Genomic DNA, 15,176 nt, shown 5'->3' on the forward strand with positions numbered 1-15,176 from the left:
TTTTTTTACTTTTTTCCCAGTTCTGTTGGAAAATGAAGAGTTGACATGTAATCTTACACTTACCAATAATACAAATATTGAAGCACTGTCTGGTGCTACAAAGAAGAGTGGTTTTGTTTATATGTTATTTTGATAAACAGTTCAATTGTACCAAGGCATAACTAAAAGGACAATACACATATAAAGCATGCAATGTTAACACGCTTGCACAAACTTAAGCTGCAACAGACGCAAATATCACTTCCCAATTCTCACCAAGGGATTCTTGAAAGGAAACAACAAGAAAAAGAACATTTTGGTGAATTCTGTACATGGTCAACTTTTAATGAATATCAAAACTTAATAGTTTCACAGTCTTGCCAAAACAAGGGATATCTACATAAACATGTTACAAGTTTCAGACAGGAAATGAAATGAACATGATTTTCTCAGGCAAAGTTTATCTTCTAATAATGACACTGTATCTTCATAACAAAATTGAGAGTAAGTCCAGGGTATTTCACAGAGAACATACAGTAACTTAGACCTGCAAGTGAAATTCACAAAGACACAGGATGTGCTTTGTACTTGGACATTTGGGTAGACAAAACAGGTGAAATGTACAGAGCATAATTGAGTAGTGTAAAAATATCTTTCTCCTAAAAACCCAATTAATTTTTCAACAGTGAATGAATACTGTATAAATATGTGGTTGAAGGTCCCACAAAAAGGAACACTTCCAGTGTCTTGACCAACTGGTTCAACTAACCATCTGTTACAACAGCAATTATTTACAACTTTTCGGACAAATTTGACAATGACACAGTATACATTTAGGTTATGATTTGAAACTAAATTTACATGTTGCCAAAAAGTTAATAAAATTTCCACAAACACTACCCTAAAAATACGAATTTGACCAAGAAATGTAGCAAAATCCTACTCACACAAAATCTTTCCAGACTGATCTGCAGAAATGGATGATTTTCTATTACTCTGCAACTGATACTTGCAAGCTAAAATGAATCAGGCATTTTCAAATGAGTATTTGTAGAGGTATTTTCTAGTTATTTATTTACAAATGACAAGAGTCCATGTTCCCAGCCCGATGTCTTTACCTGTACTGTTGATAGCGAGATGTGGAGACAGGTCAACGGCCTTTGTCGTCCAGTGGTCATCGGCACAGTATCAATGCCTGACAGCTCAAGCAGTCTACTTCCAGTGGCTACTGCCAAAATTGTCTGATGCCCAATTATCATTGTAGGAGGAGTTGTAGTCATAGCCATATCCCTGATCGAGGGGCTGCTGAGCAATGGGCTGGGTTCCCCACTGGGACTGGGTGTTGCGCCTCTTGGGGTCCCCCATTGGCTGCCCCTCTAGTTTCCTTTTGCCCCCCATGTTGCCCCCTCTTCCCCCTCTACCTCCCCTGTTACCACGTCCACCCCTGGGACCACCTCGCCCTCCCCTGGGGCCCCCACGGACCCCACCTCCCCGAAAACCCCGCTGGGCACCTGGTCCTCCTCTCATTCCTATTCCCCTTCCCCTAGGCCTTCCCCTGGGCATGCCACGTCCCATTCTGCCGTAGTATCCCTGGTCGTAGTCGAAGCCACCGCCATAGTAGTCATCATAGTCCATGTAGCCACCCTGGTACTCGTAGCCGTAGTAGCCATCATCAAATCGGAAGAAGTCCCCCCTGCCAAAGCGATCACCACCATAGCCTCCTGGGCCGCCTCGTCCATGCATGGGAGGGCCACCACCACGTCCGCGTGGGCTATAACCATCGTAACCGAAGCTGTAAATTGCACATATAGAAGGAAGCTTACATGAACTGATGCATAAATTTGCAATGTACAACATTCAATAGCAACTAGCAAGTTTATGTAGTATGAAAAAGACTGGTGACAAGTTGTAATCGTACCAGCCACATCTTACATCTTCTCTCACTGTGACCAGTCCAGCTCCTCTTTTTCTACTCCAATCTTTCTTAGTTGATGGTTGTTTTGTATCTGCACAATTTTTTCATGTAAAGGTTGGCAAGGACCAGAAGACTTACCTTATTAAATGTTCTAACATCTTTTGACCTTGTTTAATAGGAATTCCTGTATCTCATACAAATTAAAAAAAAAGAAAAGAAGGAATTCCTGTATGTAAATCACGAAAGCCTCAAAAACAACTGCCAGACCCGGATTGCTGCACTTGCAAGTTGCAATTTTTTGACACTTTTTCCTTAAAAATTGGCCAATGTGTGTAATGTCTTCTAGAGTGGAGTAACAGGACAAAATATCAGATCTGGCTCTTTTTTTAAGAATGTGCAAATTTAATTAAAACAGCAACGGTAGCCTTTACAGCACAAGATGCCCTGCTGCAAGAAATGTGTGCGCATTACCGATTGCTTTACTCAAAGGAAATCACTTAAGTCTCCATTTCAGACCACCGGGCACAAAGACACAAGGGTGAATACTTACTGGGGATAGCTCTGCTGCTGCCTCATGATTCGCTCCTTCTTCTTCTTGTTCTCCATGGGTGGCTTGGCAAGAGAGACTTCGATGCAGCTTCCTTCGTACTCCTTTCCATTCATCTCCTCAATGGCCTATCACAAATGAGAGACACTCCTCTTAGCACAAATGAAGTTCACGCACACAGCAAGTCAGGGCTTTCATTCTTAAGAAAACCTCAATTCTGTCTTTAACCTGGAACTGTCATAACACATGTAACCCTTTTTATCAGCAATGTTCTGCTCATTATTTTCTATTTTTTTATTATTTTTTTTATGAGTGATCATTCTTAGTCACAAGGTCTAGTACATAACAGATTGTTGTGAATGCACTTCCCTGCACATGGCAGATTGTTGTTAGGCTGTGGGAGTGCATATAGGGTTAACGACATTCTGCAATGCACACGGAAGCATGTTAACATTCTGCCATACGTACGATTATATGTCAAAAACTAGCATGATTTCATGGTGTCTCACAGAACTGTCTGAACTTTGATGCTTGCACAGATGCCATGAATGATTTACTTAAAAAAATAAAAAATAAAATTCTAATCACGGGTGTGAGAATAATTCCTGAAAAAGGTCTGCTGTGCCTTGAATTGTAACATTTCAATGTATTCAAACTGCAAAAAGTCTGAAAAGTGGGTTTTGGCCTTGGTGACAAATTTACTGTGTGTCAGGTGTATTGCTCTTTTACGTGCAAATAGCAGCAAACAAGAAGTGTTTCCCTTGCGATTACCAAAGATGAGAGGCTTTTAACTCTAAACTCTCACATCCCTCTCTAATGTAAGACTCAAATGTTACACTTACTTTCATGGCACTCTCCCTCTCCTTGAAGTGGACAAAGCAGTAGTCTTTCATCTTCTTGGCCTTCTCCACCTCACCATACTGCCCAAAATCTTCCTTGATCTTGGCTTCTGTTGACTCCTGTGAGAGGTTTCTGATGTACACGACCTTCACCTGTAGAGATGGAACATATGCAAGACAATTATAAATAATACAAACGAAAAAAATGTACAAAGATTAATATGAGAAACAAAGCATTAAAAAAAAAAAAAACTGGCAAAAAGAAGTATCCACCTGAACCATCAAAATTGTTCTAGATACTTACGAGGCCAATATCACCTGAACCATACCCCTCAACAGAATTCAAGATGGTAAAATCTCTATCCTGAAAGTTTTCACTTCACATTTTTACTATTTTTACACAAACTAAGTAATTCACCTGTGTGGACGATTTTTCTTTTCCTAACCTTCTAACATTATAATGTACATTTATGGAGGTTCTCCAAGCATAAGCCTATGACAGTAATTCACTCAGTTCACTAGTCTGCACACATATGAACAAGAAAGACTTGGACCCCAATAACTTCTCTCAAGAGGGCCTTCCTGATTGGCTGGTGGGGGCAAACAATTTTTTTTTCTGTAAAAACCTAGTACCAATCTGAGCTTCTTGATCTTTTCAATCAGGGAAAAATGAGAACATTAGACTGCTTTGAAAAACCCGCCTTTGGTTGTACCAAGTATTGTTTAATTAGTCCTTACCCACTTTAACAAGGCACAGCTCTAAACTAATATTTCTCTTTAGCCTGTAAATCTTGCATAGTGGCCAACACCAAAAATAGAGACCACAGGTAACAACTTTACTAATGACAGAGAGCGAGGTAAACTTAACAAGGATACTTGAATACATTCCTATTTGGTCTTTACAAATTACTCTGGCAGAGTGGGGTGTCAACACACAGACAGCAACGAATTAACCATATAATGCCAAAAGCTGATGCTACCCGGCAAAATTTATCCAGCTCACAATTAGGCATTGTTAAGGGATTTACCTTTGACATGGTCTCAGAGTCTGGCTCGATGATTGGATCAGCCCAGTCTACAGTGAAGTTGACCTGGTTCCAGACCTTGGTCCTGCCAGAGGATAGCTTCCTCTTGGCACTAGCGGCTGCTCTGTGGGAATCATACTCCAGGAAGGCAAAACCACGGTTACGCTTCTTGTCCTCCGTGTGGTAGATGATCACATCGACGAGGCCCTCTGTATAGACAGAACAAAAACTTCTGGTTATATCAAATAATGTTGATAGTGAAACACACAAATCATACAAGAGCTAACACAAAGTGCATGATGATGAGTTCACTCCACTGGCATTTGTCCTTGAGTACAGTCCTGTTGCATAAAAGCAGAGATCAAACTAAGTCAGAATATCAAACATAGATCAGGTATCAGCCAATCAGAATTGAGTATTCAGAGACTTACAGTTTGATGTTCTTATGTTTGATCGCAACTTTTAGGCTGCTCTGATTGATAAATTCTCAACTTTTTACACTAAACTGATCACATTGCATTGGATGAGCTTGAGAAAATAAAAGCAGTCAAATGCAAAGCACAATCTACTCACTCTCAACCTTGTCGAATTCTTCAAGAATCTCTTCCTTTGTTTTCGTCTTGGGAATGGATCCCACGTAGAGTCTGCTCTTGGGTACCGAGACATTCACACTGAGTTGCCAGTTGTCTTTGATTTTGTGTCCATTGAGCTGTCAAGAAAACAAAGAGGGCTGAATTCTTTACATTAATTCAATGGAACGCTCTCAACCAGTGAAATGTGGGGTTATTGCTTATACTGTAGAAGTGGAAATTTTTGCACATTTTTTACAACCAGAAGCTAGAGCGAAAATAAAAGCATACATATATTTTGGCATGCCAGGTGTTCCAGTCCAGATTCTGCAAGATTAAAAACACTCAAAATTCACCTTACCCGGCCGAGTGAAAAATTACTCTCACAATATCCACCAGTACAGTATGTAATCAAATTTCCTTCTGCCATGATAAATTACCTCTTCCTCTGCAGTCACGGCATTTCAGCACACTGGTACACAAATATCAAGTTATTGTAAAAACATTATTCACAAAACAACTTGTTTGTTACATGTAACTATTTCAGGGGGCAATGCAATATGTGCTTCCTCTACCTCCCTGTACATTAACTGTTACTTGAGATCATGCCACAAGATCTACTGAGCAGCAATGGGAAATGGCATTCAATCATATTACAGGGATTTCCACAGCTGTTTTGTCTCTGCATTAGCAGATAAGAGAGCAGGGACTAACACACCTAGATATGCTTGGTACAAGACAAGACATACATTCTGTGGGGGAACATTTCCTGATATTCTCCGTGTGACATTACACACCTGTTTGACTGCTTCCCTGGCCCCATCCACACCAGTGAAGGCTGCAAAGGCATACCCTCTGTTCAGACCAGAGAGGGGGTCCATCATTAACCTCAGGTCGTGGATCTCGCCACACTGCTCCAGAAGAGGAATGAGTTCATCTTCGTACATCTCCTTTGGGATTTTGCCAATGAAGATCTAAAATGAAGGAACAAACCACAAGTGAAAATTAACTTCAGCTTTTATGAATTAACCTGTCAAGTGTCAAAAGCAAGCAAGCACCAGTATCATTTTCAGACCTGCATGTGTTCAATGTATGCTAAAATGATTTTGTACATTATATATTTTTTTCTTTCAGTATAAGCTGTTTTCTGTGAATTACTGTTGGACCACAAATTTAACACACAAAAATATCTCAAACTGACAGCCATTAGTGCACTTATGATAGTGTTGGTGTCAAAATCGTGAAAACAACATCTCGCAATTCACGAAAATGTCTGTATGTGAAAATAACAGATTATACAGTATACTATAAAATGAAAATCAATGGGTTTAAGGAAATATACCAGGAAAGCCTTTACCTCAGAGCCTGGTGGGGGTGCAGGAAGGCTTTCTGCATCTTCTGGTGTGGGACGACTATACTTTCTCTGACCAGTGGTGACATCGAGAGAGTATCCTGTTCTGGCAAGGATTTCCTGTGGAGAATAACCATATCAAACATTCTTTTAGATACAAGTAATCTTTCAATAATCTTCAGATGCAGATTCTTTTGAGTGACTTTAAAGGGATAATATAGTTTTGGTCGAGACCTAACTTCAGGTTTTTTGGTGAGATAATGAGAAACCTCTTATGAAATATGAAAGAGCATGTAATTCTATGAGGAATTCAATGTTTATTTGATGGAAATTGGTTTTGAAATGGCTGAGATATCCAAAAAAAAAAGAGCGATTCTGATAAAGTGTGGGACCCACACTTTATTACGATCGCTTTGTTTTACTTTGTTTTTGGATGTTTCAGTCATTCCACACCCGATTTTCATCAAATAAATTTTGAATTCCTCTTAAAATGGTATGCTCTGTACTTTATCATAAGTGTTTTCTTGTTATCTCGCAAAATGTTAGAAGCCCAATTCTCATCCCAATACTGTACCATCCCTTTAAGTTTGGCATACTTGGCCGAGTTCACCTTCTTTAATTAGACGTCAATATCCATGGAATATCTATTTATGAAAACCCACGTTAAATGATGCTATCAAGGTAAACACTACTATATGTGCAAAGCTGTCTTTTTCAGTGAACTTGACTGAATACCTTGATTTTGGCTTCATCTGGACCTTTGGCCTCACCACCGCCCTGGGGCTGCTTCATCTTGCTCTTCTGTCGATAGGTCTTGATGACTCCACAGAGGAATGCGCTCTTGTTGTTGACATGGGACAGGTCACTTTCACCAAACTGCTTCAGGACACCCAGCCTGGAGTTCTCATCCAGCTCACGAAGGGCATCGATCGCCCTCTCATCCAATTCCTCGTCAGCAAGGATACCTACAAGTCCAGAAGATACAGCATTTTTTAAAGTACCTTAGCCATAGCAATTGCAACCACATTTGCAAAAGGAGAAACTAAAAAATGGATGAACAAATATAACAATTGGAGTTGCAAAACCAACTCACATTCCAGTTAAAAAATTTCCCCTTCTGTGACTAAACTGATATCATAAACGATACCAGTGTACAACATGATCTCACTTCCTACTTTACAGACACCAGTAGCTGTGGAGATGAAACCCACATTACCATGAGTAAACCACGTACCAAAATGCAGACATCACTAAAGATACAAAGGGAAAAGACAAAGGCAGTGTACACTGTATAAACAAATGGAAGAGGCATAAGTATTTTACTGTCAGGGCATGAAAGGAGGAACATTGGTCACACAACCAACATCACTGATTACTCGTGGAGCTTTGTGTGCGATGATACAAGACAATACAAGACATTTGAGTGGCTATAACATTATGTATGATGTCCTTACTGACATCTGATATTTACACATCTGTTGTTTTATGCTTGCGTTACCATGAGACTTTCTTTGAGGTTTATTCTCCTTTGAAGAGAGTGACAGAAAGAGTTGAAATAGGTTCTCTTACCCTTCACAAAGAACTTGTCAAGCTCGGCTGCAACTTTTTCAGAGAAGCCCATTCCCTGGAAGCTGTCATACTTGTCTGTTCTGCCCTCAACCTCTGTCTCCATGGGCTCATCACCACCAGCATCCTGTGCCTGCTGCTCCATTTCCTCCTGCTTCATATCACCATTGTCAGCCATGGTTCAAGGGTTTGGTAGTCTCTCACAAAGGATTATTATCTGTTAAGTAAATTTTATTGCATAAAATGACTTAAGAATCATTCCCTTTCTTTTAAAAATTACACAACTCGGCAAGAAAAAAAAAACACCAACAAAACATTAAAAAAAATTTCTTTAATCTTAGGTAGACACTACAAATCTTAATCTGCAAAACAGATGAGTTTGAACGGTGAATATTTGATTTATATGGAGGGTACAATTTACATGCCCATATACCAAATTCCAACAATGAACTGATTATAAAATTGAATGAAGCAAAGCAGTATCAGTAAATATGAATGGCTTACATTGTATTCAAGTACAATACATTGAACTGATATCAAAACATTTAATTCAAGTGATCGAGGTTGAATTAAGACCCTACCCCCTCTAGAACAGAACTATTCTTGCTGAATGTTGCACACTCCATAAAAAAAAATACAGCAATCACAAGAGAATTGCGAGTAAATCAGACATAAATATAAAATAAACAAGAAAAAAAAAATCATGCAATATATTCCATTCTTCGAGGGGAAAACACACGAAAAGACACAAGAAAATGCCTCTGAAACCATTAAAATTCAAAAGCTATGTATGTACAGTGAGGCATGCCATGCACACGCTATGCCACAAGATCTACAGCTGGTGAGAACAAAGCGTGTTTTCCATTTTACACGCAGTTCACAGTGTACTCGTACACACACACACACACACACACATACACCCTGTACAGGACGCAGCGACTGCCGCTTCCCGCCACTAAGCAGTCTCCCACGCACGAGGCGTCGCGTCCTCCATTCATATGCAAATATACGTCAGCGTCCCTTTACAACCCACATGGGCGACGTACGATCAAGTACATGTGTCCAAACAACATGCACATTCCAAATGCGATGAACAAGACCTAGAGCAACATCCATATTTCTCAAAATCCAACGTATCATAAATACGCAATTCTTTTAAAATTGCAACATACCTAACTTTCATAAATACATCAGGAACAACGGGTTCGAATATCCAGATTTTCGCTGCGAGTGGACTGGAAGCAGTCAAAACTACTCGAGAGCGGACACGCTTTCCACTCGCATGCACATATGACGGAGAAACAGGCATGTCAATTTCTCAGCCACAGCAGCTTTGCATTCCACGAGAAAACCATTTCCCCTTCTTTCAAGTTCGAAGAAGACATATTCTTCGCAAAGCCAAGGTACATAGATCTATACACCCCCCCCCCCCCAAAAAAAAAAAAAAAACTAACAACGAAAATGATATAGAAATAGTGTTCATTCTGGTTTAGCTAACGCGTTCGATGATCGCACTCGTATTCCGCTCGCGCTACACGCATCGCGCACCCAACATCACGAACTAGTTAAGTTTCTCGGGCTCGGCGCCCTTTTAACTTTGTCTACCAAAGCACCTTGCACAAATTATAATATCACGCAAACATCAACCATAGCCATAGAACGACGTAGAATCGTATGAAATGTGTATATCTGTCAAATATTACACTCACCTGGAGTAAAATAGGGGGAAAGGACGAATTCCTGCTCCGTCCGACGGCTTCGCTGCGCTAGACTATGTGTGCAGTGCGGAAGATGGCGATGTTGACGGGTTTCAAACGCTGCTTTTCGGGGTTTGAAAGGTCGACCAACTATTGTGCTGCCAGCCGCGAGTGGGTTTGTGTGGCACAGAACTCGATCAAGCGTGCTCTCCAGCATACTACTATCCTGCCGTCGTTTCAAAATGTCGAAATGTTGGTAAAAGTATATTCAAATTATACCTGTATTTCGCAATCCGGACGCGGCTAAGCCGAAACTTCCTCCTGTCAATATGCAACAAAAACACGTTGTAATACAAGAATAGGCCTATAAGTGTCGTTTCCGTAGTTCCTCGATCACCAATGTGAACAAAATTAGACTGTTCAAAGTCAGGTCAAATTTGGAGATTGCCGTTCCTACACGGCGAATAAAAGCACCAAATTTGGAGTTGACCCCCTCACTGTCACAGGACCTGTAGAGTAGGAGCCCGCTGGAATTTTGTTTTGTTTAGTTTTAGATTTTATCGAATGGTAAATAAAAATAACAACACAAGTGCATGCAGGCCTACAAAAGAAAATACATAAAGATGTACAGCAGTGCTGCACAGCGTCTCGTCAAACTAAATCTGAAACACAAACTTCATTTTTTTTTTTTTTTTCAAATGTTCTGATCGATTTGCACTGGCCGTTGAATATGCGAATATTAAGGTTTTACACTGTGAAATTTACATCTATAAAATGTAAAACCTGGTACACAGTAGATAAGATTAATAGGGGACCTACAGGCTTAAGTTTCGCCTTGATCACTTTTCATGGTACTGTATAAAGTGTTGAATTTTATTTTGCAGAACATTTCGCGTGCATGAAACTTTCGCAAATTTAGCAAGGGGCCAAGATTCACGAAAGAAAAATGCGCACGATTCTACACAAGACACTGAATGCCAAAAAGGCAATTCGCGAAGTGTCATGCAGCGAAAAGGACCGTGGGCTCTAATTTGCGACAGTTTCATGTCGTGAAAAAATAACAGTGTATTTATATGTATCTGAGGGAGTAGGTATAGTTACAAAAGAGGTTCAGATTTGTTCTTATTTTGTTCATTTTTCCGGGGAGGACCGCTCGGGGTGGGGGGGGGGGGGGGGGTTGTTCAAGGAACAGCGATCACCCCCCCCCCCTTATGAGAAAACGTTCCCAATTAAGCCCCTTTGATATTATACAAATATACTTTAATTGCCTACTCGAAATTAGGCAAAGCATATTAATTTTGTTTTATATTTTGGATCAAAAATTTAAGGGAAAAAATGAAAATGGGGAAAATGCGAAGCGAGAAGTGTAGTGGTGGATGCGATGTTGTGAAGGGACTCTTTTAGATACTCGTAGCAAGCAGTGCACGGTATCAGGCTGCTTTGTGATGTTACAATATTGAATATTTTGTTTTGTTAAAAAATGTTACATTTCACAGAGAGACGGTACGAATTAAGCAATGCCATGCGGCGCAATGTCAGAATTGCTTTATGACGTCACAATTGCTTTACAAGAAATTAATTGATACATTTTCATAGACTGACGGTACGAGCAGCGCGCAATGTCAAAATTGCTTTGTGACGTCACTATTACTTTTTTTTTTATCAGAAATTGGTACGAGTACTCGAGTACATTTTAGTGACGGTACGAAACATGCAGTGCGCGATGTCAAAATTGCTTTGTGACGTAACAATTGTTTGTTTGAAAAATGATACATTTCACAGAGTGACGGTGCAAAGCTGCGCACAGATAATAATGCTTTTTGACAAATTTTGCAAATAGTAATGGAGTGTCAAACAAGCCAACACTCTGTTATAGCTGAAAATACCCATAATCACGTGAAGCTCTGAACCAATCACTAGAGGATAAATTTTTGATCCGAAAATATATATACATGGAGGCCTATATATGCGCAACTAAACTGGGAATATACATGGAATGCATCAAAACTATACTAGAGGAGTTGCATCTTTGATCAATGTTACTGACAGATTATCATACTCATGACACTTTGTAGCATCTGTAGATCAAACAAACTAGGGCCTATCTATAATTTCCTTTTCTGATATGGGTTTCCAAGTCACGGATTTTTTGTTTTTTTTCTGTCAGGTTTTCAATTATCTTTTAAACAAATTGATGGGGGCCCATTTGGCATTTATTTTGTGCATATTTGGCCGGCGCGTGACAAAGAAGTTAATAAGAGTTCCTTTGGGATCCTTTGCTGAAGAGACAATTTTATGTATTCCACATTGTCTAAAGATTAGTTTCTCAATATCGGTGTTTTTATTCTTACTTTTTTTATTCAGTTCAATTTATTTCACATATCTTAAAAATGCACAAACATAGACACATATTTATATATACAGAACGTAACACGGAAATATACACAAAACAATTTCAAAACACAAATAAGTGAGTACAAGGTCTGTTACCATAAAGTATATAGAAAAAAAAGTAGAACAGTACAAAAATGCGGCAGATGTGAGGGGGTGACAAAGGCCCTTGGCCAGACACTGCAAAAAGCCCGGTGTTCAATATGAAACACCGAGCTGATGTTAAATTTCAGGTGCTCATTTATGGTGTTATAGACTAATACCTCTTGGTGTCATTTCAAAATATAAAATTGTTTTTGAACAGTTTCTTAGTTATTGTTCTTCTTGTTGATTTTGAACTTCCACAAGACGATCAAAATTTTCCGATAAAGTACTTGATTTTTGAAAAAAAAATGTGTAAACACACTTACACCACAGTAACACCAGTTGGTGTGGTCTCATATTGAAGCTGGACGGGTGTTATACCACTGACATTAACACCAGTAATATCAAATTAACACCATGCGGTGTCGTTGTTAAATTAACACCAGTGCAGTGTCAATATATCACGAGCTACAGTGTCAAATTAACACAAGAAAGGGCCAGGTGAACACTTTTCAACACCATCAAAATATACTTTCTACACCTGTCGGTGTGGTCCTCTATTGACGCTTGATCGGTGTTAGATTTAACACCCATGTTGTTAAATCTAACATCGCTCTTTTTGCAGTGGATGGACAGCATCTTACAAGTTTGCGTTAAAAGAATACCCGTAACCTTGAATAAGAACGGAGACAATGAGAAAGACAGGAAGGCAAAATGAAGATTAAATACATTTGTGGGAAGACAACACTGACAATATGGCAATTAAGAATCAAGTAAAAAAGAATAGTACTGACAAAGATTTACGACCCCGATACTGTCATAAACTCATTCATTCATTTATGATTTCCCATGCAGGTCTTTCTCATATCAGTTCTGTCATTGAAACATATTGCAGTAATAAAGCCTCTTTGCATTCTTAATAACTGTTACTACAAGTGAAAGGAATAGAGAGGATGAGTCTAAATCACAAGAGCAAGAACTGGAAGCCCGACTGCTGTGCCAATACCACAGTATTCTTCCAGAATCTCGGGTAGGCTAAAGGTAAAGGTATACTTTTTAAACTTAGATCCACATTCTTCATCAAAATTGGATAACCTGCTATTATACGTTTCTGTACAGCTTTTTTTTTTCTGCAAAGAACTAATGATTGATGAAATCCAAGGATACTTAAGACCATTCTTTTTCTTGGATTCATTAAGTTGTGTGTATAGGTGCATACAAAATTAAAGGGAGGGGGCGCAACACCCCTCCCCATTTTTTCTTCATAATTTTTTGTTTTAACAAAAAATAAGGGGGGGGGGGGGCGGTGCGCTCCTCCTGGATCCGCCACTGCTTTCAAAAACATGTCACAATTACCCTAGTAACGTTAAAGGGATCGTATAGTTTTGGTTGAGTCCTAATTTCAGGTTTCTAAGATTTTTTGGTGAGATAATGAGAAACCTCTTATGAAACATGAAAGAGCATGTAACTCTATGAGGAATTCAATGTTTATTTGATGAAAATTGGTTTTGAAATGGCTGAGATATCCAAAATATAGCGATTCTACTAAAGTGTGGGACCCACACTTTATTACGATCGCTTTGTTTTACTTTGTTTTTGGAGATTTCAGTCATTCCAAACCCGATTTTCATCAAATAAACTTTGAATTCCTCTTAAAATGGTATGCTCTGTACTATATCATAAGTGTTTTCTTGGTATCTCGCAAAAAGTTAGAAGCCCAATTTTCATCTCCACCAATACTGTACTATCCCTTTAACACTCTATAAATTCACTTCCAGGTTGTACTTGCACTCCTGAGCCCAGTTAGAATTCTGTAAATCTCTATAATGAATTAAATGCCAGGATATCAAATATGTCCTGTATGACCAAGCAACCTTTCGCACTAAATCACTGCTATAATTAGGCCGACACTCTCGCTTTCAATAATGATAATAACTGATCCGGAAAGTGATCTGAGACATCTGTCTCAATATCACCTGAGTGAATTGTATTATTATTAGGATCATAGGAATGGTCAATAATCGATGAAGTAGAATTTGTCACTCTGGTAGGATTTTCTATATGCGTGGTTGATGTTTGTACATTTGTGAGGGATTTCTACTTTTGTGTGTGTATGTGTGTTTGCGGTTGATGCTCTTCCGAGCTGCATTCAGTGTGACCAGTGAAACACATGGGATTGTGCTTGAGCGGCCTGAAATTATGCTAAATTGCCATGAAATTATGTCATCTTATAAAATGTCAACCAATTATGGTGCCTCATCAGCTGACAAGCAAAAAAAAAAAAAAAAAAAAAAAAAAAAAAAAAACGCACACCCAAAAACAGAAAACAAAACAAAACAAAAAACTGAAAAGGTCCTCACATGTTTGTTTGTTTGTTTTTTTGCTACGAATTATGGTGCCCGATCGACTGACAAGCACAACCCCCCCCCAAAAAAAAAACCCAAACAAACAAAAACAAACAAACGAACAGCGAAAATAAAATTGAATTGTGGTGCCCAATCGCATTATGGTTCCCATCGCATTGTGGAACCCATTTGCAATGTGGTGCCCAATCGTACTCTCCTTTTTTGATACAATTTGTGGTGCCCACGTGACGCTCAATCGCTAAAACAAAAACGACCCCCATACATTTCCACGACTTTTTATTGTCAATTTCGTCAAAAATCAGCTCACAAATTAACAAGTACCTAGCAAAAAGAGGCAGGGCCTACTACAGTACACAGAACTCCTGGAAATTTCCTTTCTGTGCATATTAAGCCAGAATTATGCTAAAAACAGACAAATTTTGGGTAATCATGTAGAAATGCACACCATGCACACCTACCATTTCCTTCGTTAATTTGTCAATGAAAACTTCTTGTGGCTATCAGAAATGTCAAGATGGACCATATCTGACGGTTTCATGAAATTTCATAGTCAATTACAGAAGAAAAGTAGCTAATTTTGACTGAAAAGTACGCCGATCGACGGCTGTGTCAGCGTAGCACGATGGATGATCGATTATGTGGAAAAGCGATATAACGATGATAATCGATCGTTGTAGTCTGTGTTACAGCCGCTTGTTTGGTGTTTAACCAAAATAATTACGTCGGCTCCACAGTAAAATGTGGAAGAAAGAAAGTGATCTTGATGCGTGTGTTTTTTATCGTTTTAGTTCATTTTCTCCTGCGTGTGACTGTATATCTGTCAGCATTTTTTGCTGACTAAATGATG

General features: G+C 39.1%; 1 protein-coding gene across 1 annotated transcript; it reads right to left on the reverse strand.

The window, feature by feature from the left end:
- Positions 1-303: 303 nt before the first annotated feature.
- LOC140242617 (heterogeneous nuclear ribonucleoprotein Q-like) lies at positions 304-9,653 on the reverse strand. The gene is made up of 10 exons (XM_072322369.1): positions 9,501-9,653; positions 7,795-8,008; positions 6,961-7,190; positions 6,232-6,345; positions 5,672-5,848; positions 4,879-5,014; positions 4,309-4,514; positions 3,284-3,433; positions 2,445-2,569; positions 304-1,771 (listed from the first exon to the last, which is right to left on the reverse strand). Exons 2-10 carry the CDS (start codon positions 7,967-7,969, stop codon positions 1,192-1,194), a joined length of 1,893 nt encoding a protein of 630 aa, XP_072178470.1. The 5' UTR covers positions 7,970-8,008; positions 9,501-9,653; the 3' UTR covers positions 304-1,191.
- Between the last annotated feature and the right edge of the window lie 5,523 nt (positions 9,654-15,176).

The sequence above is a fragment of the Diadema setosum genome, chromosome 19 (genome assembly GCF_964275005.1).
Source record: "Diadema setosum chromosome 19, eeDiaSeto1, whole genome shotgun sequence".
NCBI classification, from domain to species: domain Eukaryota; kingdom Metazoa; phylum Echinodermata; class Echinoidea; order Diadematoida; family Diadematidae; genus Diadema; species Diadema setosum.

Coding starts and splice junctions, on each gene's coding strand:
- LOC140242617 (XM_072322369.1), bottom strand. CDS start 7,969: ATGGCTGACAATGGTGATATGAAGCAGGAGGAAATGGAGCAGCAGGCA. Junction 7,191..7,794: donor TGACAAGTTCTTTGTGAAGG/GTAAGAGAACCT, acceptor CTGGACTTGTAG/GTATCCTTGCTGACGAGGAA. Junction 2,570..3,283: donor AGAGGGAGAGTGCCATGAAA/GTAAGTGTAACA, acceptor CATTTGTGATAG/GCCATTGAGGAGATGAATGG.